The sequence below is a fragment of the Zeus faber genome, assembly GCF_960531495.2.
Source record: "Zeus faber genome assembly, chromosome: 14".
NCBI lineage: Eukaryota > Metazoa > Chordata > Actinopteri > Zeiformes > Zeidae > Zeus > Zeus faber.
In genome coordinates, this window is record NC_137200.1 from 19,745,798 (window position 1) to 19,773,588 (window position 27,791).

At 42.7% G+C, this 27,791-nt stretch overlaps 3 protein-coding genes across 4 annotated transcripts; 1 reads left to right on the top strand and 2 right to left on the bottom strand.

Moving 5' to 3' along the window:
• The first annotated feature begins 354 nt into the window (after window positions 1-354).
• On the top strand, window positions 355-6,175 carry fgl1b (fibrinogen like 1B). Its single transcript, XM_080013906.1, has 10 exons — window positions 355-369; window positions 802-866; window positions 996-1,094; window positions 1,895-2,117; window positions 2,678-2,837; window positions 2,933-3,030; window positions 3,867-3,955; window positions 4,066-4,191; window positions 4,324-4,388; window positions 5,751-6,175. The coding sequence occupies exons 2-10, from the start codon at window positions 861-863 to the stop codon at window positions 5,929-5,931; spliced, it is 1,047 nt and encodes a 348-aa protein (XP_079870032.1). The 5' UTR covers window positions 355-369; window positions 802-860; the 3' UTR covers window positions 5,932-6,175.
• On the bottom strand, window positions 5,924-16,301 carry thsd1 (thrombospondin, type I, domain containing 1). Of its 2 annotated transcripts, none has more exons than XM_080013238.1 (8): window positions 16,210-16,301; window positions 14,946-15,058; window positions 11,623-12,017; window positions 10,809-11,469; window positions 9,317-9,484; window positions 8,698-8,920; window positions 8,000-8,558; window positions 5,924-7,882 (listed from the first exon to the last, which is right to left on the bottom strand). In XM_080013238.1, exons 2-8 carry the CDS (start codon window positions 14,998-15,000, stop codon window positions 7,208-7,210), a joined length of 2,736 nt encoding a protein of 911 aa, XP_079869364.1. In that variant the 5' UTR covers window positions 15,001-15,058; window positions 16,210-16,301; the 3' UTR covers window positions 5,924-7,207. The 2 variants fall into 2 exon arrangements, with proteins under 2 accessions (XP_079869364.1, XP_079869363.1); XM_080013237.1 differs by having other exon boundaries at window positions 8,698-9,118.
• A 3,875-nt stretch (window positions 16,302-20,176) lies between these two features.
• vps36 (vacuolar protein sorting 36 homolog) lies at window positions 20,177-27,585 on the bottom strand. The gene is made up of 14 exons (XM_080014290.1): window positions 27,410-27,585; window positions 27,223-27,291; window positions 27,056-27,126; window positions 26,167-26,281; window positions 25,992-26,081; window positions 24,660-24,746; window positions 24,008-24,040; window positions 23,757-23,834; window positions 22,703-22,837; window positions 22,070-22,135; window positions 21,883-21,947; window positions 21,291-21,375; window positions 21,044-21,120; window positions 20,177-20,818 (listed from the first exon to the last, which is right to left on the bottom strand). The coding sequence occupies exons 1-14, from the start codon at window positions 27,503-27,505 to the stop codon at window positions 20,737-20,739; spliced, it is 1,149 nt and encodes a 382-aa protein (XP_079870416.1). The 5' UTR covers window positions 27,506-27,585; the 3' UTR covers window positions 20,177-20,736.
• Between the last annotated feature and the right edge of the window lie 206 nt (window positions 27,586-27,791).

Consider the following 27,791-nt stretch of genomic DNA (forward strand, 5'->3'; position numbering starts at 1 on the left):
CCTTCGATTTTCATTTTTTTTTTATTCTTTCGCGTCAACATCTGGTTGTAATCAAAACTCACATTCCCCAGTTCCCACATAATGCGTTTTTTTTTTTTTTCTTTCGTTATTTGTATTTTTATTTTTTTTCATTGAAATTCTGCGAATCAATCCCTCGCTTGTACTGACGACCGAGAAAAACAAAACCAAAACAAAACAACAAACAACCCAAAACGTCACTTTTAATAACTGATACGTGGGAAAACAGAGCGTGGCCTGCCGGTAAAGCTGTTACGTCACTTTTGCCGCCGACCCGGGGTCTGCAGGCGTGCGACCCCTAGGCCTCCTCGAAGGAACTGCAGGGGGGTACACGTCCGGGTACATCCGAGGGTATATCTCCTCTCATTGTTTTCCATATTTTCATGTATTGTGTGTTTTTGTGGTTATCAATATGAACTTTCGCTTTCGTGAAAAACTATGGATATAATTATATATTATATTATAGTATGTTATGATATAAAAACGAAATACATATACACACACACAACTAAAAAAAAAAATATATATATATATATATATATATATGTATATATATATATATATATATATATATATATATATATATATATATATATATATATATATATATATATATATATATATGTATATATATGAACGCAGCGATTTTTTTTTGTTAATTTTAGGCGAATGAAAGCGTATGAAACTCTTCTCCCTTTTTTTTTTCTGTTATGAATATAAAACTGCTCTGAGTTGAATGTGTTTCAATGTGCCATCTGTTCTGCTGTAATGCGGAACATGCAGAACCGAGCCCCCTATAAATAACACCGACAACCTGGGGGAAACAAGGGGAGGCTGAAGATATGAAGGTATGAGCCATGGTTTGTCTCTTTCCCCCTCTAAGAACACTGTAGACTACTTTGTATTTTGTGTTGTTGTTGTTGTTGGGTTTTTTCCCCCCATATAGGCAATTCAGTCTGATTTTATTTTTCTTTCAGAAGGATATTGCGAAAGAAAAACATTTTACTACAGCCATGGCATTGCTGGCTCTGCTGGCGTTTGTATGTCCAGCCCTGTCTTCACCGCCACTCTTTTCAGTATGTATTATCAGTATGTTGAAATAAATATAAATGTACGTATAAATAAAATATCAGTAATGGGCCATTGATCATATTGGTTTTTATTTTCCACTTTCCGTTAATTGCAGCAGTACGAATTTAAGTCCAACTTTATTTTCTATATTTTTCAAATATCTGTACTTTATTGAGATTCAGAAGATTTTCGACTTTTAATCCACGAATTCCAAGTATGTACATGCATAGGCCTACTTCTTACTACATCTGACGTCACATGATCCCCCCGCCCCCCGCCTTAAATCAAGATTTACATTTGACTGACGCCATCTATGGTGTACTTTTATTGTGAGTTGTAATCAGGGTATAGTATACATGAGGGAAAACAAAACATAGGGGGGATAAAGTCCAATAGGGACTACCTGGGCACTGGATATGTACTTTCTGGATAGGTACTTTTACTTTTGTTACTTAAAGTACATTTACAAGCAATGCTTTTAATGTAATCATTTAATGTATTGAATGACATGTAATAATTAAATCATTATAATAATAATTAAATGAAATTATGAAATTATGAACTTTTACCTCCGTCAAATGCCTGTGCGCTTCCTCCCCCGCCGGTTAACACGTGATGTTTCGTGGTCTAAATAGCCATTTCCAGCTGAATATGTTCAAGTTCAAGTTCAAGTTCAAGTTCAAGTTCAAGAGATTATTTGTCACGTACACATACGATCGCACATATATGCAGTGAGATGTCCTGACACCCGGTGTTTACGCGCAAGCTCTACATGATTCGTTTTCGTTCACTCTCTACGTTCCAGTGCGGGACGGCCGAGCTGGCGGCGCTCAGGCGCAGCGTGCGGGCCCTGGAGAACCAGCTCCTGATCGGGTCCTGGCGGGTGGAGCACCTGAGAGCGCACCAGCACTTTGGCCCCATCCGACCTGACTCGGAGAAGAAGCAGGAGCCGAGCGGCAAGGGGCCAGGAGACGCTGGACTGATAAAACCACTTCCACCAGCAGGGAGCGTGGTTGTCCACGACAAAGGTATAACAAGGTTTAATATCCAAACTTTGATGATAATAATAATAATACAATTATATATATGTAAAACGTACGTAATGTATTGGATGATGATGTCACAAAGCGCCCCACTCCACAACTTTTTTCCACTAATTCCTGCCCCAAATGTAGATCGGTGTGGATCAAACTTGAACCACAAGATGTCTGAGACGTCCCGGTTCTAAAAAGACCTCAACCGTGTTCGTCGAATAAAAACAATAAAAACTGAGCAATCACAATAGGGTCTGATAGGGCAACATTACAGTAGGGCAATAACAATAGCGTCCAGCCCTCTATATATACAGATATAGAGAGAGAGAATCACTGGATTTGGTGACTGATGAGATAGTTTGATTGGTTTGAGAATCTGAATCAACAAAATGTATTTTTAAATAGAGTTCCCTACCACTTCCAATGATTGTAAAGGGCCCTTTGCTGACTGAAGAATTTTCAGTTCAAATTTAAATGAACAACTGATATGTTACCTGACTCACTAAGTGCATCAAAGGCAAGAAGATTCCAATTGTAAACTTCTGCTTTTCCAGACTGCTCCGAGCTTTACGACAGACTCCGACCGCCCAGCGGTTTCTACCGAATTCGGCCGAAGCCGGGGCAGGAGCCCTTTTTGGCCTACTGCGACATGGCGGACGGGGGAGGTTGGACAGTTTTTCAGAGGAGACGACACGGGAGGGTGGACTTCGACAGGTACGGTGTGAATGATGATTTTATTTAAACATTTAAAATAGACGATCCCCTGAAGTAGTAAAAAGACCGACATAACCTTGTGTGATCTTGTGTAGGGATTGGGTCGACTACAGAGATGGGTTTGGGGATTTTCAAAAGTGGAACGATGAGTTCTGGCTGGGAAATGAGCACATTCACTCTCTGCTCTCAGAAGGTGAGACCCCCAACGATCCTTGGAATCAAACTTTCTCTTAATTTAAGAGTTATTATTATTATTATTATTATTATTATTATTATTATTATTATTTTTATAATTATTATTAGTATTTGTATTTGTATTTGTATTTGTATTTGTATTATTATTATTATTATTATTATTATTATGTATTTAGTTATAATGTGTTTGCACGCAAATCATTTATAATATTACATACCATTAGTATAGTATAGTAGTATAGTAGTATTATATTGTTATTTAGTATTATATTATTATATTGTATAATAATATTATTGTATTGTGGCAATTACCCTTCTTGCTGTTTGGAATTGGTGGCCTTTACCGCATCACAGTAATTTAGATAACATCAGGTACCGCCAGTAAACAAGGAGTTAACAAATTATGAAACAAAGTCTTGCTTTCAGTTATTTCCTGTGACGCAAACTTAACCTCTTACGTAAAAAAAAAGGGGGGGGCTTGTTATTCTTATTAGTTCACTGATAATAACATTTATAATTTTATAATATTAATAATCTTTTAATTAATATTTTAATTCATAAAAAAAAAACTTTTCATAATTTTCCATATTTTTTTCATTAATTGTGCACAGCTAGGCAGCCTGTGTGAATCGGCAATACAAGCCACAAATGAATGTGACTGCTCGACCTGGTTTACTATAAACTACGTTAGTTTGCATATATCACATTTTTAGTTGTACTTTTTGAGATGGTCCTTGAAATCCTAGGGAGAAAAAAAAAAGATTACCATTGCAGTGTTTGAGCACAATACCGAACAGCAGCCTTAATTCTAGCATCTTTAACTTTTGTCCGAAGGTAAAACCCTGGTGAAAATCGACCTGATGGACTGGAAAGGCCAGAGAACTCACGCCCTCTACGACAACTTCCGCATCTCTGCCGAGGAGGTAAGGCGCACGGCGTTGTCCCCCGTTATCCCCCGCAGTCGCCCTCGTCCTGCCCTGAAAAATGAAAAATAAAAAAACCCTGCTCGCTCTGCTCTGACGTACGGTTGCAGGATAAGTATCGCCTCCAGTACGGCCAGTACAGCGGGCGTGCTGGGGACGCTCTGGCCGGAGGTGGGGGGATGGTGGAGCAGTGGTCTGCCTGCCTCAGCGGCATGGCGTTCAGCACCAGAGACCAGGTCGGATACCTAGGGGAAAGCATGATAACTTTAAAGACTGAAACGGGGCTGTTTGGATAACGACGAACGACGGAATGGCGATATACAGTAAATCTCTGTTTCAAACATTAGAATAACTGTTATAATTTACAGGATAACGACCGCTTCCTTCAGGGAAGCTGTGCCCAGGAGAACAAGGCCGGCTGGTGGTACAACAGGTTTGAGACTTTTAATCACATTCATTCACTGTTTCCTAAACCTCTCACTCTACTGCTTATAGGGGGCGGCTACAGGGTTTCATCTAAATCAGGATGAAGACATTCCTACGTAAATAAATCCAGATTCCAGACTAGGTAGTCCTAGTCTAAGGTGATGGAGGACTAGTCAGCTCCTTCCGTCTGCTCTTGGTGCTGGTCTTAGTCCAGATGATCCATTTCCTCTGTCGTCAAGGTCGACCTGGAGGCCCCACGTCCATTAATGCAAAGATAAACCTGCCTCTGGTCAGGTTTCATTTAAACCTTCACTTAGACCCAGATTAGCTCTGATCTTCCTTGAAATTTTGATTTAGTCTCAGATTAGGCCTAATCTGTGTCCACGAAACCTCCCCATGGAGTACATGTACCGTTGGATATGTTGCTTTTACTGCAGATGCTTATTATATATTGTTCATTCGAATGTCATTTGTCTCCTCTGCACTTAATTTGCTGTTGATTCTGTAATTTTTCTTTCAAGGATGAATACATTCTATTCCTATCATATCTAATCTATTCCATTCCAATCTAATATATTCTCATCGAATCTTTTCTAATTTCATCAAATCTAATATATTCAAATCTATTATGATGTCATAGAATCTATTCTATTCGATTCTTTTCTAATGTAATCTATTCTAATATATTCTAATCTTCAGTAATCTTAATTATTAAAATCTCATCTAATATATGTTCTAGTCTGATCTATTCTAATCTAATATATTCTATTCTAATATATTCTAATCCACAGTAATCTTATCTATTCAAATCTCATCTGATATATTCCAATCTATTTTAATCAAATCTATTCCAACATATTCTATCTACAGTAATGTTATCGATGCAAATCTTGTCTAATCTATTCTCATCTAATATATTCTAATCTAATCTATTATAATATATTCTTATCTACAGTAGTCTTATCGATTAAAATCTCATCGAATACATTCTATTGTAATCTATTCTAATGTAATCAATTCTAATATACTGGAAACCTACAGTAATCTTATCTATTCAAATCTCATCTAATATATATTCTAATCCGATCTATTCTAATGGAACCTAATCGAATATATTCTAATCTACATTTATCTTATCTATTCAAATCTCATCTAATATATATTCTAATCTGATCTATTCTAATGGAACCTAATCGAAAATATTCTAATCTACATTAATCTCATCTATTCAAATCTCATCTGATGTATTCTATTCTAATGTAATCTATGCTAATATATTCTAATCCACAGTCATCTTATCTATTCAAATCTCATCCAACATATTCTCATCAAATCGAATCTATGGTGACCTTCACCTGTCTCTTTCCAGATGTCATGCAGCCAACCTGAACGGAAGGTTCTACCGGGGAGGGGACTACAAGGGCCAGCATGATGACGGCGTGGTGTGGGGGACCTGGAAGGGCCTCTGGTATTCCCTCCGACACACGACCATGAAAGTGCGCCCCCTGGTGTTCTTAGACAGCGGGGGCAGCGGAGACATGGCAAATTGATCACAAAGCGCTTTTATTTCCTTTCTTCAAAACACGTTCAACCGTCACATGGAATACCCACACGGCAGAGAGAGATATTTTTGGCGTCATATATATTTGATATATTTTATCCGTTTTGTTTTCACCATTTGATGGAATTTCACGGTTATCTTTTCCTACTTTACTCCTGGAACATGTCATTTCGCAAAGGGTTAATATGTGTCATATATGGAGAGAACAATAAAACAAAGAGCATCTAAACGCGTCGAACGACTCCTCCCTTATGGTCACAGCATATGGTTCACAAATAGTTCATTACAAACGCATCACATAAAATTAAGTACTATACAGAAGAAAAAAAAAATACTGTATAGCTTGACAAGATAAGCCAATAGTTACCTTCCCTTCTGTTTGCCAGCTGGTCCAAAAATCTACAGGTACTGTATAACATTCAATTATGCAGTGTATGTGGTAGTGAGTGTGTTTTTTTTGCTATTGATGAGATCCACAAAGTCACATGGCGTATGGATATAAAAGACGGCGATAAATAATACGACTGTAAAAAATAAATAGACATACAAACCCATGACAATATGATTTTTAAACCGGTGATTTAAAAAAAAAAATCCACAAAATGGCACAGTAATGCACAGTAATGGCAATCACTTCTTCCTCAGCGTTATTCAGTCGATGAAGGGTTTTCTGATGCGCTTTCGGTAAAAGAAAATAGATAAAGAAATCCATTAAAGCATTTGGAACACTGGCATATAGCCAACTGACAAAGCAAGTAGCACATTTTATTCATGTCCTGCAAATGCTAAATCACAGATGGGTTATGACTAGCGATATCCAAAAACACAAAGAACAACTCCTCTTCTTCTCCTTGTGCACTTTTGCGTTTGCGCGTGTGTGCGTGGCCTACTCCTCATTCTCCCTCTTGAGCCCACTTCACACCGAACCCATCATCGCGTCCGACGGTCGGATCCTCCCCCCGGTGGCTGTCGGATGAACCGCGGATGAACTAGGTTTCGCACCATAACATATGTCGGGGAAAATGGGAACGCTTGTTTTTTTTCCCAGTACGACAGCGAGTAGTTTGCTCCGCCCATTCATACTCGTCTCGTCTCAATCCTTTCTCACTATTTCATATGAGTGACTTATTTACTTCGTTTAAAGCCCAATTCCATTTAAAAAAAAAAAAACTTCCAGTCGTAGTGTCGGAATCCAAATCTCCATAGGGATGAATTGGACCTCCCGTTTGCGCTTGTCGTTTGTCGGATTCGGCGTGAATCGGGCTTTAAGCTGAGGTCAGGTCCAGGTCCATCATCCTCTGCTCCGCCTCGCTGAGCCCGTAGGGGGAGACGCTGCTGCTGCTGTGATCCCCGGACGCCGGCAGAGAGAGGCACCGGCCTCTCCTCTGGTCCGCGGTGGAGACGCTGAACGTGGAGCTGCGCTGGCGCCCGCCCTGGCCGTGGACGCCGCCGGAGCCGGATTGGGCCGCCTTCAATTTCCGCGCCAGGATGTTCCTCTGGATGGGGGACGGGCCGCGGCGGCTCCAGTTCTGCTCGGCTCTCTCCGCCCGCTCCAGGGCCGGCGGGTCCCCGCCGCGGGCGCCGCCGGGTCCGCCGACGCCGGAGGTTTCTCCTCCGCTACCGCCGCCTCCGCTTCCGGATGCCGTCCCTCCGCTCTTCTGCCTCTCTCTCTCCCTGGCGCTGTTGAGGTTTGCCTGACTCTGTATTTCAGGCACCGAGGGGGATTTAAAATTGGTCCCTTTGTGTCTGAGATTGCTGTTTGGACAAGGAGCCGCCGCGTCCAACCATGGCCGCCTCTGATCATTCATGTTTGGCCTGTATTTGACCCAATCGGGGGTCCCCTGCTCCGGGATAGAATAGGATGGGTAGGTGGGATAACGCTGGCTCTCCCTGGCTCCCGTGCTCCGACAGCTTCCCTCCGGAACCGTCCGGGAGGCCACCTGGCGGAGGAACAGGAAGATCAGCGTTGATACAAGGTTGATCATCACAGTTTGCGGAGATTTATTTTGATTGAACAATTACAGCAAATGCCAAAATTGTCGTGGGGCAAAGCTGACCTGAGTCATGCTCCTCTCTCTGAACTGTCTAGAGAGGGCAGAAGCAGGGATCTGGGGTCTCGTGTCATTAAAACTGGAGGTTCTGCGAAAATTGGCGTTCTTCAAAGTGGAATTTCCTCCTTCTTTGCCTCTACTGCCACCTCTCAGTCCCCCTAAGCCGCTCCTCTCCACCATTTCGACCCAGTCAGCAGTGCGGTTGTGCCGCTTTGAGCCCTCCCCACCTCCATACCCGGGAGGCCCCAGTAGGAGCTCCACCCTGGGACTAAGTCTCTCTGGCAAGGCACTGGAAGTCTGCAGCTGGGCTCTGAGCTCGGGGAAGGAAGCCGGGATACAGAAATGGCCACGGGTGGCCTCCTCCTGAAGGCCCAGGGGAACAGCGTCGGTGGTAATCCTAGTCTGGGTAAGCCCTGTTGGGGTAGGAGTCAGGGAGTGGGTGGGTGAGGCAGAGGTTTCCAGCACGGTGTCGTCGACTGGACTCGAGGACACATGGTATATCTGGGTGGCCTCCTTCCACCCTTTCTTCTTCATTTCTTTCAACTGCTGCTGAGCCAGACGATAGCTGTGAAAAAAAATCTGTTTTCATCAGTTTTCATCTGAGATATGCTCTACTCAAAAACATTTCCTGGAGTCATTGTTGACAAATAGAAGAATAGAAGAAGAATTTGATAGAATCTTTTATTTTTATTTTTTATACATACCCAAATACAGGCGGAAGCACTTTTTGTCCTGTGGGAGACAGCCTCTCTGGGTCCTGCGAGACAGGTACAAGCAACGGCTTCGAAAGAGGCTGACTGCCCAGACGAGACCCCTCCCTCTGGCCTAAACCCATCCCCAGGCCCCCTTGCTGGCCCAGGCCCTCGGACAGGCTGGGCCTCTGGAGGCTGTTCCCACAGATGGAGGCCTCATCGGAGAGTTTGCGTCCTGTGGGGGAATGCATGGAGCCCTGACGCACAGAGCTGCACTGAGGGGTCCGGCATAGCTTTCTCCACACAGTGACCAGAACAGTGGCCAGAATCACAGCCAGGCAAAGCGAGATACCCGCTACCACTACCAGGTTGCTACCTAGAGGTGTAACTCCAACAAGTACAGGAGGGAGGGATGGGGAAGGAACAGGCAACGCTGAAGGAGACAGAGAAATTGTGAATCAAACCTAATGCACCGGGGCTACATTGGGCGAGAGCGAGAGCATAAAACAATCAAAAAACTATTTGGAAAAGACGGAAAGACAGAGGAGATGGATCAAAGAGGTCTCAATGGAAAAGAAAGAAAATGGGAAATGGGATTTGTGCAAAACTTGGCCAAAAAGCCGGGACTGACCAGCACAGCCCTCCAGGGAGCAGCGGGACTGTTCTTTCGCCATGCCGGTGCACTGCATCCTCCCAACACTAGTGGGCAGCAGACACTCACGGACTCGCTCCCTCACTCCCTCTCCACAGGTCACACTGCACACGCTCCACGGTTGCCACGGACCCCATGACTCTGCAGCTGGAAAGGCAACATTAAAAAATCGACGGATAAATGGACAAACCTATTCAAAATCAACATCCTACAGTTATCGTTACTACTGTCACCGTTGCCGTTCTCTCCGTCTGTAATTGTAGCTCCTATTCTAAAGCATAACTTACACCAAATCCGACAAACGCCAACAAACCGGAAGTCTATTCGTTCCTATGGAGAATCGGATTCTGCACGCAAAGAGATATGACGCGCTGTGGTGCGGAATAGAGGCTCCGGGATGCGGTCACATTTTTCAACTCTCGCTTCGATTTCGGTGCGACACTACGACCGGAAGCGACGTCAGTCAAGCTTTTTAATTGGAACTGGGCTTAAAAAGTGAATAAGTCACGTATATAAAATAATGACATTACTAACTATTTATTTTTACATCGGTGAATTGTGTGTATTTTTTTCATTTTTGTGCGCACTTTGCAAACACAACATAAAGGAAGTTTCAAACCCAAGACAATATTTTTTGACGCGAAACCCTGACGCAGTTCACCCCACGGCCACGTGTGAAGCAGGCTTTAGCCGCGTTAACGGGCTCGCACCCCCCTGCAGATGAAAACCTAACAACCCTACCAAGTTCTTAGATTCCAAGCCTTAATCTTTCCACTTCCACAACACACACGCAGATAGTAAATTACACAACAGAGTAAAGGAAGCTGAATGATGTCAAGAAATCCACACAAGGTGACGCACACTAAGCTCAAATAACGCCTAATGTCTAGGACCTTTAAACGACAGATCAACAAGATTCTTTTTGGAACCCTTTTTGGTTTCGTTTTTTCTGTTCTTTATTTATTTCGATTTATCCACCCTGTCTTGTTCTTTTGTTGTTGTTGTTGTTGTTTTTTTCCATTGTAAAGTGTCCTTGGATTTATGAAAGGCACTGTATAAATCCTAGTTATTATTATTATTATTATTATTATTATTATTATTATTATTCATGCATTTAAATCATTTAATTACTGTACCCGGTACTGTATCTTTTTTGTAGATGTCGTATTCGTAAAATGTCCTGGAGACACCATGGCTCACTACTTCTTAAAATAATTAACTGTAACTGCAATATCGCAAACCCATATAATTGAAACATTTTGCTCCACCCAATCAGGTTAAGACCTAGATTCATGCCACCGAGTATATTAGACGGAATTAATATGTGCATAGAAATACATGTAGAAAATATTTGAAAATCCTGGTAAAAAGCAGACTCGTCCAGCAAAGAACACAACTTCAAAATCAACTCGTCCATGGATGGAGATCACACAGAAGAACCCTTGAAATTAAACGCCTCGTATCTCCTCACCTGCCGTCCTGCGAACCACCAAACAGGTCTGCGCCGGGCTCGGGGAGCGACTGAAGTTAAGGACGAATCGGAAGCAGTACTTGTTCCTCCCCGGCTGGAACACCGAACAATTGAATTCGGTTTCGTCCTCGCCCTGCGTCAGCCAGTTGAAGGCCAGCGGAGGCGAGGAGGGCTCCTCTGCCCCGAAGCCCAGCAGAGAGGTCCCGCCGGCCCCGCTCCCGGAGGAGCCGGTGACCCCCTTCTCCACCCCTCCCACCCGATACAGCAGCACCTTCCCGTTAACGTGGGCGCAGGGCGGCGCGATCAGCTTCACCGCCACGGTCCCTTCGCAGCCGGTCCTGTAGGCGTTGGCGTTGTCCACCAGCAGCTTGTAGGAGAAGATGCGGGACAGGTAGAGCGGCCCGGAGCTCTTCACCTCCTGGCCGGTGTGGGGCGACTGCAGAGCCACGCGAATGAAGTCCCTCTCCATGAAGGGGAAGGCGCAGGACAGCTCGATGCTCTGGGAGCGGAGCGCTTTGACGGGGTGGCGCGTCCGGGCCTGGACCTTGTCGATGCTGTTCCGTCCGATTTGGTTGTACTCCATGTAACTGGCCTCCAGGAAAAGGGCGGAGCTGACGCCGCTGGTGCAAGCCTGGAAGTGTTCGCTGGTGGATAAGCCCACCTGTCGAGAGAGGGAAATTCGTAATCAGTCTCATTGATGGGTTGACCGGTAAAATGGCCAGGTGCATGATTCAGCAGGTTTACTGTCAAAGTTGCTCATTTCAATGTACAACTCCACTATTTTCCCGTCTATGTCGGATCGGACTGGTCTTACCTGGAAGGATCCTGAGTGGTTACCGGCCCTTTCGATAGCGATGTGGAAGGTGGGCCACTGCACCAGAAGTTCCGAGCTCCACCACCAGGCGGTGCCGTCGGCGCCTTTTGAACTCGTCCCGTTGGCGTCGGGGCGGGCGATGACGCTCGTCCGCTTCAGCCGGAAACGGAACGTTCCGGCGTACAGGAAGGTCGAGCAGTTGAACTCTACCCTTCCCTCCGACCGGTCGCCGGGGAGGATGCGGGTCAGGAGGGTGGAGTTGCTGTCCATGTCGACCAGAGAGAGGGTGGTGTTGTGGACGGCGCTGCCGTTGCATTCCGTGCTGAAGTCGACGAACACGCTTGCGTTGCTGAGGGCGACGTGGAGCGAGGGCCAGATGCTCAGACCTGCCATAGCTGCAGGAGAGAAGGGTCATGATGATACAGTGCAATATTACCAAATGACAGCCATATACAGTTAATATAGTATATACCATATGTATTCTTAAGAGTCAGCCACCATGCCCTTTGTGTATTTACACCAGGAATAGCACCGGTACTCGACTGATAGAGACCACAAATCTGATCCAGAAATTTAACTTAACAGTGTTGAGATTAGTAAGTTAAGTTTGAGCTCATAATGAAAAATAGATCGATAGAAATCATAAAAAATAATGATTAAATGATTGAGGTTGGTTCTGCGGACACAGATCAGGCCTAATCTTTATTACCACTCTTGTTCTGGACTACCTCAAACAGCCTTTCTCAGTCATGGTTCAATAGTCTCAGACTTGCCCTGGTGTGGGTTTAAAAAATCTGATTTCCAGAAGGAAGCTTAGAGCTAATCTGGGTCTAAGTGAAGGTTTAAATGAAACTTGACCAGAGGCAGGTTTATCTTTGCATTAATGGACGTGGGGCCTCCAGGACAACCTTGACAATAGAGGAAATGGATCATCTGGACAAAGACCAGCACCAAGAGCAGACGGAAGGAGCTGACTAGTCCTTCATCACCTCAGTCCAGGACTTCCTAGTCTGCAACTAACTCATCTGAAAATATAGCTGCAGGCAGCGATACACGGGGTCCAGTTTATTCGTTTTGGGCACATGTTACATTTTAGTTTTTTCTGTAATTCAGCGAAATGTACTGAACATATAAACATAACGTAGTTACGTCCATGTTATTTCACAAATCAAATAAAAAAGAAGAAACAAAAACAAAAAACACTTTTGTGATTAATAACAATAAATACATGTCATTTTAGAAATATATAAATACATGTTAGTTGTAACTACTACTTTATTGTATTTTTTCTGTTAATAATGTACAACTGGAAAATTCAGTTCAATAGAAAACTTGTCTATATTGTAATGCAGACAACATTTTTGGAACTTTAACACAAATTTAGCATTAGAATTATTATAGAAGAATGTCAAGAATTGATTATAGAATAATTATAGAAGTATTGTCAATACTAGAAACACTTTCTGCCTTTTCATTAAAGTTTATTAAGTTTAGGTATAGGAAAATGTTTATATAATACATTTATAAAATAAAAAATCGATATATATATATATTTTACTTTAAATTACATCTTGTCATAAGTTGTGTCTTGTATACGTCAGTTATGACGTATTCACATTTCAAGATTCAAGATTCAAGGTTCTAGATTCAAGAGGTTTATTTGTCACTATTTACAATAACAGTCGAATTTACGTCATTTATTTGTTTGACTTTTTTTCCTTGGATTACATTTTCCGTAAATTACGTTTCCACGAAATACGAAAAACATTGTGGTATTTCTGGCATTGAGTAATTACCATTGCACCACTTCTATTTCTCCGACGCCTCGCTGGATCTTGAACGCATCACTCAGTCGTACGTACATTCCAGTGGTTTAGACTCAACGTGGTTATGAGTATTTCTCATTAATCCGGCAAAGTAATGTGGACCAAAGAGAAAATATATCAAGCAAACAGATCTACTGACATCTACCAGGAAAGAAGCTACATAAACACACATGTAAATCATTAGTTTGGTATTGTCGAAACACTACAGAGTGACAGAGTCTACACTGCACACTGGATCCGGTCCAACTGGACATTCTCAATCGAAATCTGTACATTTATAGTAAATAATAATGATGTCATAAAGCATCTCACTGTTAATCTCATTGAGTTCATTTTGTTTATGAATAGTGACGTGTCAGTAAAGCAAGACCAGTGGAATATTTCGGATCAGAGTTGTTCGGTTTTTCCTTAATATCTGCTCCCTATGTGAATCCATTTGGATGAAATTTAAACCTCGGTTTAGACGACACCCCAACCGTGTTCGCGGGTTCTGTCATTATTGTGTTCCGGATACTTTTAGTCGGGTTGGACATATTTCGGCGTGAAATGCGTTGGACCGCTGTGATATCGATCAAATACGGTCGGTTTTTCATTATTTTCTGCTCCCCATGTGAATCGGTTTTGATGAAACTTCAACCACAAGTTGTTTGTGACAGCGCGGTTCAAACAAGATCCTAACTGTGTCCGTGCGTGATGTAGAAGCTGGTGTTCCGGATATGTTGACGTTTTAGAATTCAAAATTCCGCAAATTTTCCCGGAACATTAATCAAGCAACCTCTGAAAGGCATTTTTAAATTCTGGATCACTTTAGGTAGGATTGGCTTCGTCCTGATCTAGATCTAAACACCGTCTGCGTAAACCACGCCTTAATGGCCCAATTGATTTTTCTCTCCTGGAGAAATGGAATGTGCATTTTCTTATGTGTCAAAAAGAAGAAAATCAACTCGCTTTTCTTTCATTCCTCTCATGGAAATCCTTCTATCCGATTTTTGCACTGGGGATCTCTGACACAGATATCATGTTTACACTGGTATCAGACAGATATCCCATATTAGCGCTGGTCCGTTCCCAATTCACAAGCTGCCTTGGGGGTGGATTACTTGTAATTATGGCAAATGGATAAATAACCATCTTGAAGTGATTATACAATAACCTTACAGGATCGGCTTTGTTGGGTAGGTTTCATAATAATAATTTCAAAATGGCACCAACACAGGCGTCCAAGGTTTGTGGTTGGCCGCATTTCAAAAAGTGATTGGAAAACAATACATTTTCTAGAGCGGCATAGTTTTATGTGCTATTGTGCCGTGTAATTCCTGTTGTGCTGAGCTCACGTCCGAACAAAGCAATGTGGCGTGGGGAAAGGAAGAGACTGAACCCCCCTCTGTTTCCTCCCAGCAACTTAAATTCTCGTCTGATGCATGTTCTGGACCTCCGGGCTTTTTCGAAGGCGGAATATTGTCCATCAGGGATGTAGGGACAAGCGACCGAACTCACCGTATCCCGTGAGTGCCACCAGGAACGGCAGCAGCGAGACAGAGCCCTGTGGCATTCCGATGGCCGTTGCCTCCGAGTTCTCCCACACCACATGACCCACCTCGTCCACCTCCCTGCGAAGCGAACGTCACAGGGCGAAATAAAGTCCATCAATCGATGAGAAGGAACACACTATCGTATGACAGGATAAGGACAACACATCTCAGCCTGAGACTGGGAGTTGTGGCTTTCCTCCTTCGTAGATGTGGACACCAGCGTCAGGCTGACTTTCAACATGTTTGTAATTCGAAATAGGCTGTCGTTAGTGCAGCCTATTGTAGTATGTGTTAGTACAATATCAAACAGGGGAGCACAAGTCATTTGATCCAAACACACTCTAGCCACATTGAAAATCCAACATAGTGGAAGTTAATTACATAACGATATTATAATAGATATTTGTTTGTTATTACCATGGGTGAAAATAATCAATCTTTCATAATGATAACCTCAATTTGTATGGCACTTTTCATGCATTACATGCAACTGAAAGTGATTTACATTAATAGAAGGCAATCAAATAATAGTGGTAAGAATAATAATAAATAATACAATAATATCATGTAGAAATTATATGTATGTGTATATTTATGAATGTATGTATGTATGTATGCATGTATGTATGTGTATATATATATATATATATATATATATATATATATATATATATATATATATATATGTGTGTGTGTGTGTGTGTGTGTGTATGTATGTATGTTTATATATATATATTTATATATATAATAAACAAACAATAATAATACAGGAAAATACATGTAATAAAAATAAGTCATGTAAAGTGGTAAGTATTATACTCAACTTCAGTTTCATTTCAGAGACATTGAATTTTTCACGATCATCCCTAATAACAAGTCTTAAGGGGGAAAGGCTTTGCTTCCAGGACCCTTTACACAGCGCGTCCTAGAACTATCCATAATATATGTATAAAACTTTATACGTACCTCAATATTTATATTTCTCCATTGCACACCAACCAAGCGCAATCTGGTTGGTATGATGTGGGCAGAAATAAATGACATTAAACCGACCCACCGCCGGGTTATAAATGGAAAGCCTTTGCGTTCATACTGAACTACCCTTCATTTGACTTCTCAAACAAAACGTGCCTTTCGTAACAGACCGGCTGCTGCTTCCAAACCACCGGATCGCCACTACCCCGGCACTGAAAACAAACAAACAAACAAACAAACAAACAGTCACTCACTGTTGCTGTGGATCGCCGTCAGAATGTGGAGGTCGCGTCAACCCTCCGGCCGTGGGACGCGCTTCTCGGATGAGTGGAGACGCGCCAGACTGCGCTCCGCTCCACAGCCCCCGCACCGGAGCGGCGCGCCTCTGGAGCGGCCACCAGCGGGGGACGTGGTGCGAACCCAGAATATGAACAAACGTTCACGAATGCAAGCTCTAAAAGCCTGCCCGCAGCACTGGTAGTCATTAAAAAAAATATGTATATTCACATGGTGTTATTAATTTAAAAAAAAACAAAAAACAAAAAAACCCGTCAGAATACAACTGCTTTGTTTATCCTCGAATTTAATTAAAGCGTTTTTCCTTTCTGTCTTGTGATTGGTTAATTAGATCAGGTGACAGAAAAAGTGAAATCCAACGCAGAAAAAAAAATATTTTGACGGTTTTATTCTGTTATTATTATTATTATTATTATTATTATTATTATTATAAATATTATATTCGTTTGATTTGAATCGCACTATTATTATAATTACATTTTTAAATAATTATTATAAATGCAAATATAACACAACGTAACACACACATATAAAATAAGTATAAAACCGTCGAAATAATTGATACAGAACACCTCCTTTGTTCACCCTACATTTAGTTAAGCATTTTGCTTTCTGCCTTCGGATTCGTTGTGTCCGACAAAGACACAAAATCACTCCAGTAAACGTGAAAGTAACACATTGACAATTCTGCTAAAGTACAAGTAGAAAAACTTGAAGGAATAAAAGTAAAAGGACATGTTATCCATGTACAGGATGACATTCAGTGGATCTGCTCCTCTTGCTTTATATATAAACAGTATGTACTGTATATATCAATATTATATAATATATAATATATAATATAAACTATAGATACCTAATAAACAAAAAACCTCTGTATCAGCAATGCACAGTCTGACAAAAAAAGACAAGTGTACTTGACAAATGTACTTATATGACTTAAACAGAGAAACACCTTTGATCCTTGCCACCGACAAAACCCTGGTTTACTTTTGAGGCCAAATGGCATCTTGACAAAAGCAGATTCCGTACCCGTAACACCACCTATCATAAATAGAAAGTATTATGGGTCAAATTACTGAAGACCACCTCTTTCTTTCTTTTTTCTTTCAAAATGTGTTTGAGTTTAACCACAGACTCCCGGTTCAACAGAGGGTCACGGCGCAGGTGCCCGGGGACACTGGTGCTTGGAGAAACATGTCAGGCCCAAATGGTGGAGGATTTATATTGTATTGCTTCGACTTGAAAAGTCTGCATATTTCAGACATGCAGCAGTCAAAGGATTAAAGAAAAAAAAAAAAGAAAAGAAAAAAGAGAAAATTCCCTCCAGGCTGAGTGCGATGATGGGTTCATTACACCATATCATAAAGTTGATTCAGTGGATGATTATATGATAAAATAAAACGGAATCTGAATAATTTGCAAATCACTGGATACAACTATGAAAGAGCTCATCAAGAGGAATCCTAAAAGGCATCAGAAATATACACTCATCTGTAACACATACCGTGAATATGACCATAGCATATTGATTTACCAAAAGTATGTAATTTGTATGAAATACTGAGAATAAAAAAATGCATTCAATATGAGGGTGTAAAACACTACATGGCCAAAAGTATGTGGGCTCCCGAACACTACACCCACACAACACAACCTCCGCCTCCCTCCCCTGTGCTGCTTCAACAGCCTCCACTCTTCTGGGAAGGCTTTCCACTAGATTTTGGAACATGGCTGCAAGGATTTGCACCCGCTCAGACGCAACAGCATCGGTGAGGTCGGGCGCTGATGTTGGGCGATGGGGCGTGGCTCGTTCCAATTGATCCCAAAGGTGTTGGGTGGGGTTCAGGTCTGTGCTCTGTGCAGGCCAGCGACAGGAAACCATTTCTGTAAGGACCTCGCTTTGTGCACAGGGGCTTTCTCACGCTGAAACAGAATAGGGCCTCCGCCAACTGCTGCAAGATGTACACTTCTCTAGAATGTCATTGTATGCTGTAGCATTAAGGTTTCCCTTCACTGGAATTAAGGGGCATCGCTAAAACCACCAAACACAGCCCCAGACCATTATTCCTCCACCACCAAACTTAACAGTTGGCACTATGCATTCAGGGAGGGATGGTTCACCTGGCGTCCGCCAAACCCAATCTGGTCCATCACTGCAAAGAAGGGGCTTCCAATGCTCCAGTCTAACGGCGGCGAGCTTTGCACCACTCCAGCAGACGCTCTGCATTGCGCACGGTGACCTAGAATCCCAGTTCATGAAGCTCACGACGAACAGTTCTTGCGCCGACCTTGCTTCCAGAGGCAGTTTTGGAACTCGCTAGTGAGTGTTGCAACCCAGGACGGACCATTTTTACACGCAACACACGTCGGCACTGGGCGGTCCCGCTCTTCGTGTGGCTTGTGTGGCGTACCGCTTGGTGGTTGAGCTGTTGTTGCGCCGAGACGTTTCCACTTCACAATAACAGAAGTCGCGGTTGACCGGTGCAGGTCTAGCAGGGCCGAAATCTGACAAACTGCTTTGTTGGAGAGCGTGTTGGCACCCTACGACAGTGCCACGTGGAAAGTCACTGAGCTCCTTAGTGTGACCCATTCTACTGTTTGTCCAAGGAGATTGTATGGCTGCATGTGTTGATTTTATGCACTCGTTAGTAATGGGGGTGGATGAAATAACCAAACCATGAATACGAAGGGGTGTCACAAATTCACGATACCATTCAGTGGATTATGGGTTAAAGTTCAAGTTCAAATTCAAGGTTATTTGTCACATACATATTCGTACGGTCATACATACATATATATGCAGTGAAATGTCATGACATCCGGTGATTACGCACAATAAGCTTTTTAAGCTCTCCCACCTATATCAAGGCATTACAATGACAGAAATAAAAATCCAATATTTCAGGCAATAAACTGTTAATTGACTCAACCCACATCACCACCTGTTTCTCCCACACACACACAACCTGACCGACAGGTTGCTGTGCCATAAACCATTGACGAGCGCGAGACTGATCGAGGATACTCAAGTATTCGGAGGCATGAGCCAACTTGAAAAGCACTGCTGAGAAAACATCCCGGCGTGCACGAACAGGGCTCACGTCGAGCAAGGAGAGCCAAACATTTTGACATGATCAGGACGGCCGACGGTCCGGTACCACAGATTTCCTGCACCAATTGAGTTGATCTAGCATCAATGAGCGCACCACATGGCGGGGTAATCTAATCAGCCACAGTTGCACTGCAGGCCCGTCTCCCTCCGACAACAGAAAGCCTACGGAAAAACAGGAAGCTGATCTGGAGCAGCAGAGCTGAAAACAAGTTAACTGTTCAGCTGTCTCCAATGGAGGGGGGGGGGGGGGTATGGTAATCTGCGTTGAAAGGAGTCCCACAGAGGATTAAATTAAAGATCATGCCGTACAGAAATAATCATAGTTAGCTACAACAGTGGAAATTCAGAGTGGAAATTTGCAATGATCGGTTTGATTCTAAAACAGTCACAATCGTTCAGCAGTCTGTATTTTTTGTTTTTAACACCCAACCAATACAACCATGTCATTGTTGTGCATTAGGTACAGTATGTCAAGAATGAAAGCATTCACCGAATATTCTTCACAACCACACACTAAACCTCTTGAATCTCGGATCTTGGACGAGACGTTTACCTTAAAGGGCTCAAACCCTCCCAAGAAACGGCATTTTCCCTTGCTGAAAATGCCCTTGAGCAGTGCAGAAAATGACTTTACAGCTCTGCACTTGGGGTTCCCTTTAGGTGGCCCTGCACAGTTTATCTCGGTCGTACGGATTAAGGGTGATTCTATTAGTTATTGTAGGGCCTGGAGCGGCGTAATTTGTCTCATGAAACAGGATAACCTCAAACACTGCAGTTTCCACCCAAGAACAGAAAGCGTGCAAAGCCACTCAAGTATAACACATAATCCATTTATTTGTGTTTATTACACGACGTACGCACTTAACTTTGAAGAAGGATCGTCTCCATTTATGCGAATCAAGGGCTCCGGTTTTCTCAAAACAGAGCAAAAAGCTGCATGTCATTTGACGAGAGCTCCTTCGCCGCTAGATGTGTAAGAGAATATACTGAAGAAAATGTACGCTTTATTATCATGATTTATGTCTGACATTACGGTACTACAGGGACCATTTTTTTTTTTTTTATTATGATAGAAAAATAAGCGGTGTGTATTCCGGATTTGTTCCCCATGGGTAAGTTCCCATTTGCACTATTATATTAAACATTTCCGGGCTATAAAGTATCAAACTATATGAACCCGGTGGGCACTGTGCAGCACGAGTTGAAAGAGGTAACACCACCATCAGGGGCATCAGTGCAGTGTTTGCATAGATTGTCAAACACTAACTCTATTGTATTGTATATTGACTTGCACAGTTTTTCTGCTTTAACACCTGAATTTCCCCCCGGGGACGTGTTTTCCTCATCACATTTTAGAACCGTAAACGAGTCAAAAGAGGTTAAGGTAGAATCTCAGTCCTTCGACGGAGTCATCTCGACATAGATGGCCCATCTTCTCGGCCAGCAATAACCTGGAAGAGGGGCAGAAATGAAGAAGGAGAAGAAGGTAGATACTGTCAGAACAATGATTTTTTTTTTCATCTACATTTATCTACAGTTGAGGAGGTGAGTGTAGTACACAGTCTGTCTGCTGCTGAAAATAGGCCTTTTAAGCAGTTTCCATACAAAAAAAACAATATATAGTTGGAATAGTGAGGGCTCCTATCTACGCCAACTGTGACCTCCAGCATACTTACCGCTCTTTCGACAGGAGAACCGACAGACCTAACAGCTTCGCAAACTCCTCCGCGGTCAACGAGCCTTTCTCTGTTACCTGCGAAACACATGAGACACGGGGAGACATAAAGGAAGGACACAGAAACCGGAGGGGGGGACGGGGAAAAACCCCCGAGGACCCCGCCCGCAAACCCAACACGTTTGATCCATCTGCGCCACGGCGCACGTCACCGTCGCCCAACGCATTGTTTGTAATGCAAAGCTTACATTGTCCAGCGCTGAGGCTATCATTTCCTCTTCGCTGTGAGACTGCAGCTGGACCACCATCACGCCGCTGTCAAACACGCGCAACCTACGCAAGGAACCAGATACAGGGAGGCATCGGGGTTAAAACAACAAAGGACATGGTGATGAGCAAGACCGAAGGGTTTGAGTAAATATTCAGGGCCCCGGTATGAAATAATGCACAAAACCGGACTAGGACAGCATGGAGAGTGGTATTGGGCCTCTTGGTATGGCAAATGGAGCGATGTTGTTTTTTTGGGGCGGGGTTGGGGGGGCTCTGACAAGTGACAGGAAATGACACACCGAGGGGTGGACTCCAGCGCCATCAACAGGAAACCAGGAAGGAAGTGCCTGGTCGGTTCCTCTGAGAAGCAGACTCTACGGTCCTCGAAAAAACTCTTAGACTGGGCTGTGGTTGGATTCTTCCAAACATTATCCAGATATAATATTGAAAGGTGGTTTTTAGGGTTGTTCATTCTATCTATCTATCCATCTATCTATCTATCTATCTATCTATCTATCTATGGCTAAATCACAATTCTACAAAGACAATATAACTTCATTGGGTACTGACCTCAGTGGGAGCTTCAAGGACTCAAACATCTTGCATGCGTTCAACAAATCTTCTGGGGACAATAGCTGAGCGAACAAGGGACAGATTGGACAATCAAGAGAGCGTTACGGTGACGAAAACATCTCAAAATATAACAAGGCTGCGGCTGCTTGTCCAGGTAAAACTCTACAAAGTGCTCAGGGGTTACCTCCATCCCTCTGGCGCGGTTGACAAGACAGTACACTTCAGTCAGAGCCATCATACCCCCACGCTCCTGAGGGGAGGGGGGGGGACAGAGAGAGAGAGAGAGAGAGAGAGAGAGAGAGAGCACAAGCAGTGGTTAACACAGTCAACATGGCCCTCCACTTGGTCGTGCACCACCTGCAGTCTTCTAGTACCTACACCAGGATATGCTACTCCGCATATGAGTTAACCCTAACCCTAACCCTAACCCGTAACCCCTAACACCCCCAAGGCTGCATCTTCTCCCCTGCTCTTCTCGCTGTACATCAACGGCTGCACCTCCAGACACCATTCCGTCGAGCTCCTGAATTTTGCAGACGACGCCACCCTCATCGGACTCATCTCCGAGAGAGTGACGAGTCTGCCTACAAACGTGGGGGGGGTTGACCGCCTGGCTCCCGGGTGCAGCCGGAACAAGCTGGAGCTCAGGGCTCTAAAACGCAGTTGAGATGGCGGTGGACTTCAAGAGAAAGCCAGCCCTGCCCCCTCTCACCCTGCGTGACTCCCCGGTTGACACTGTGAAGTCCTTTGGTTTCCTACGGCTGCAGAATGCCCAAAAAGCCCAAATCATACACACCCACAAGAAACAACAACACACCTCCAGAGGGGCCTGTAGCATGTCTCCCAGCTGTTTAGCCAGCTGCATATGGTAGTGCGTCCCAGATCCATGCGTTTCCCTCGTCACAGGGTTTGCAATGCCCATACTCAGCAGGTAAGACTTGAACCGGATCGTCTGTTATGGAGAACAGTGGATTTAATATGTAAATAACTCCATTAAAAAGAAACCCGCAAAGAATGTATGACATTGGCAGTGACCCATGCAATGGAATATTGAAATGACTGCTGATACACGTCAAAAAATAATACAGTCTCCACTCTGGGAATTCACATTCAAACTACAGAATCATAGAGTTCTTGAATTTTCTTTTCACCCTCGTAAAATGAGTGGAAAATAGAGAAACACCATAAAATGTATTCATACTAAATAGAGACATTTTAAGTAAAAAAAACAAACAAACAAAAAAAAAAAACAACAACTGACAGATCACATGTTCGGTGTCAGGTATAAAGTGGAATGCTAACATCCATATCCAAAACGTCTGGAATCAGCATAATGACACTGAGGAAATGTTCATGAATCCATTCGATTAGATGGCCGGCTCCTAAGCTACATTAAGTTGAACTTGTCTATAACAGGCCCCGGATGCCTTGGTTTTACTTTTGAATTTCTTATTGTTGAATTCAGTTTTATTATTGTGACCGTGGGTGTTTTTTTCTGATTGTTTGTTAGTCTGCTACTCTACTACTTCATTATTGTCTTCATTCATCTTATTTTCTTGTTGTATCTAATTTCTTGTAAAGCTACTGTGGCGGACAGAGGGGCGTGGTCAAGCACCGGCTGCGGACGAAAGCAGGGTTCCCTTCTGTGCCGTCGGCCGCAGCCGGTGGTTAACCACGGCCCTTTGTCTCGCCACAGCTACATTGCATTGTGTTCAAATGTGACTAATATAATAGACTAATAATACGGTGTGTAAACCAGACCCATGCGTTAAACATCATACAACAGGAGGTTAGAGAAGGTCATTTGGGATGCCCATGGCATCAAGTACGTTGCCTTTTCTTCGTCTGATAAAAGTGGACTGCGTTCTTACCTCATCCTCTGTGATGTCCCCCTGCTTATCTTTAATTTTGTTGGCTATGGATCGGGACAGCTCCACCATCTCTTTGGCCTGTCGGAGAAAACTCCTATTCATCACAAAGCCCTCAGTAATGAGTTATGACACTTTTTAAATTAGGGGGGCATATATATGGAGACTCAATTCACTCCTTAGTGAATCCATATCGATGACCATAAAATGTAATAGTTGGCCAACAAAAACATTCTTTATTTTTTTTTTTTCACCTTCACCATCAGCTGACTGAGGTCTTCAAAGGCCTGGGGAAGAGAATAATTGACAGAATCATTAGATAAACCATAAAACCCTCACAGCTAAGTATTTTCAGCGATCCTCCTGTTAAAATGAATTACATAAACCCCACCCCCCATCCATCCTACACCTTAAAAAAAAAACAAAAGAAAACTGTGGCACTCAAAACTAAAAAACAAGACTTTGATGTTCCTATCGTGGTCACGGTTGCTTAGGCGTCATATAATAGGAAGCTCATGGATCCACATTTAAACTTTAATTAAATTTGATGTGTTCATAGCGTTGTGGAGGACTGTAGGACTTCAAAGTGGGCCCCTCCATTTACGTAGCGTGTGCATCTTTCACCAAGAACCTCTGATTTAAAGGCAACGACATGTTGGCTGATTCAGTTGACACAACAAAATGGTATCGGTTTCACCGAGCGGCCAGGATGATCTGATGGTTTATTTGTGTAATTTCGGGTTTTGGTCTGTTATGGCCTCCTGTGACACCAAATTCCACGTAGTGTCTCTTATAATTTATAACAAAATACGATGCAATTTATTACTATTTATGAACGACAGTGCTCCGCGATTCAAAGTGCCCGATCTCTTAATACTCTAAAAGTTGGGGTTTTTTTTGCATTACCTCAGAGATATTTTTGTCCGTTTCTTTCCTCTTCTCCTCGATCTTTCGCTCAATGCCAACGATTCCCACAGCGCGTGTCCTTCCTGCCTGCATGACCAAAGGGAAAAACAAAGAATGTGTTGTGCCCAAATATATCGGATTTAAAGTGGACATAGGGTTTACAGGAGTAGGCTTCGTTCATGCTTGTGCAAGTCCAAATTATTGGTTATTAATACAATAAATACAATTGTATTCATTTTAATAAATTAGTTGGTGTGTTATCATGCTGTGCTGAAAACATTGCTAAACTGTTATAATAATGTAGTAATAATAAGAGGAAAGACAGAAATAAGTATAAGTGAAGACAATTAAAGAACAGTTTTCACCCGACATCGTACTACATTACCGTATTTCTTCAAAAAGAGACTTTTCTATTTCATAAGAAGGCATTCTAACAGATATGAATATTTGATCAACTGTATGATTATTATTATAATTATTGATTTTATTTTAGTACACTGCAGCAGGCAATTAGACCTCTAGATCAAGTTGATAGTAACAGGGCTTATTCTGGCATTGCAAAATGAAATTTTCAAGTATTTTTTCAAGCACTATTTGAAGCACTATTTTTTCCATTTTCAAGGACTTCACGCAAAACAACATAATCAATTTTCAATGTGATTCCTATTTTAAATATAATATAATCTTAGTCTCATTGTCTATTATTTATATTAGTATATCTATTATATCTGTGATTAGTCTCATTGTCGTCTACTATTTAAAATGTCTATTACAACCATGCTGGAATAAATGTACATTTCTCTGACATCATCTACATCATAAAAGCCATTCTGGAAAGTTTTTTATTACGTTACGATTTGAATAACAAAACCAGGGGGAATATCACAGGCTTTCAATGATCGTGTTTTTTTTCAAGGACTTTAAGCACTTCAGCACAAAAGGGGCTATTTTCAATGTAATCCAGTACATTAATTTCTGAGGATGAAAATTCAAGCACCTCAAGGACCTGGTAAGAACCCTGTAGTAAATTAAGTCAAATATTTCTGTAGGATAAACTCAATAGCGCCACTATGTGGCTACAATTCACATAATTAAGAAAAAGTGTCATGTGCATACTCGCAGAGTATTTGGTATGGCAAATTAGTTAGTTAACCTTTTCAGTATGCCCAAAACCAGCAGGCAAGAATGACATAATACATCTGGCGGGATGGCAAGTATATCCCACAATGCAATGCGAGGGCAAGAAATTGGTAAAAAAAAGGTTTCTATGCACACGTAGTACATAGTAGTAGTAGTGCGTATGCCATTACGGACACTGTGATGGATTCTGACCTGAGTCCCTGTTGCTGTGGGGATATGCTGCGAAACTGGCGTGTTCTCCCATCTCTTTTGTGTCATCTCCTCTGTCAGCCTTCTGTAGAACTTCAACCGGGTGCCAAGTAAACAAAGATTAAAAATCACATTCTGTTACAGTTACTCTGTCGCTGTTATTTTCAGAGAGCTGTACCTCAATCTGCCCGTGTTCTTTGAAGGACAGTTTTATGTAGGAGAACTTGCTGTGTTGGTAAGGACCCGGTTCCTTGTTTGGAGGCACCGGGTGCAGGTGGACGACTATCTTTGCACTAGATGATTAAAAAAACAAAGACAAAAAACAGATAATGGTCAATAGGAGGGTCACTCACGGACTTGTAAAAAACAAACAAAAAAAACAAAAAAAATCAATGACCTCATGTGGAGACAATAATCTCTTGAACTTGAACTTGGAGGTAATTAAATATATCTCATGTATCGCTAGTCGCAAATTGTCAGTGAATTACTCCATGTTCTAGCGCCGTACTGCCTGTGTCTCGAGGGAATCTCATCTTGTGACTGAATAATATGAAGCTATTTTCAATTTAATAGCTTTTTTTTTTTTCCCCCCCATTCAGAGAACTGCTGGACAATTTCTCTGTGTATTCATCTCTTTGTGCATGCAGGGTAGCGGGGAGTGGTTTTGGTCGCCATCTGCAGGCGGGGAGAGCCAGCCCTGGCAACCGGAAAACAGGACGCAGCTGCAGAAGATTGAGGTGACTAGCAGAGCGGTTAAGAGCTGATGTGTGTTGACCTTCCCGTCTCACCAGACAGCGGGGTCGGGCTCCGACTCCGGCCTACTCGTATTACTTAGACGTTGTTCGTTAAAATCAATGCCCAGCCGAGGCTGCCTTTCTGTTTCCACCTGTCTCCTGGTCCATCTCTACCCCGAGACCTGTCAGGGCATGTATTAAACCTACAGTGGCAACCAAAACAGACAATCCACCACCTCCATTTTTGCCCAGTTTATTTTCACATCAACAATGAATCATGATCTTTTCATAGCTTGACAAACAAGGCGTCTCCTGCTTAAGATTCCGATTCACCTCTTTCCGATTCCTGCAGCTTGCTCCTCAAAGAAGATGATTTGTGACAGCGGTATGGCGATGCAGCATTCCTAGAAACACACAAAGCACCAACAGAGCGATTCACACCCGGCACTACTTGGCGGTCGTAGCCCAAAGAACGTGGGACTAGGTTACTCTCGTCTCACGTGGTTCTTGAGATCCCTCCATATTAAACGGTGGGTGCTCAGCAATACGACGCCGACATCTAATTTGGCCTGCGAGACAGACAGACAGACAGACAAGACAAGACAAGACAGACAGGCATGAAGACTACCCTGCTCGTAGTGTGAACACAGCAGCATCTAGCGCCGTCAGGTAGCGTCGCTCTTATACCTTATCGTCCCCGTCGTAAAGTTTGACGCCTCGTTGCTGGACCACTAGGGTCTCGTTCATCTCCAGGAGTCCGTTTGCCCACGTAAATCGATTCATTTTTTTTTTTTCTGTTCGCAATGCCGAGAAGAGTTATTAACCCGACTTTATCCTCCGTCCCGGAGGGGAACCTTACGGCATAGTGTGTTTACTTCCGGTACTGTGTCCAATATGCGCCTGATGCCGTCTACAGGAAAAAAAAACCCCACCTTTAATACTATCGTTCGAAGAAAGAAAATAATGCTATGTATTCATTTATGTATGTATTTGACAAAAAATGTATATTCAAATGACCCCTAAAATATTATCAATATTCATACTGCTTCGCGTTACAGCCGATGTTTAT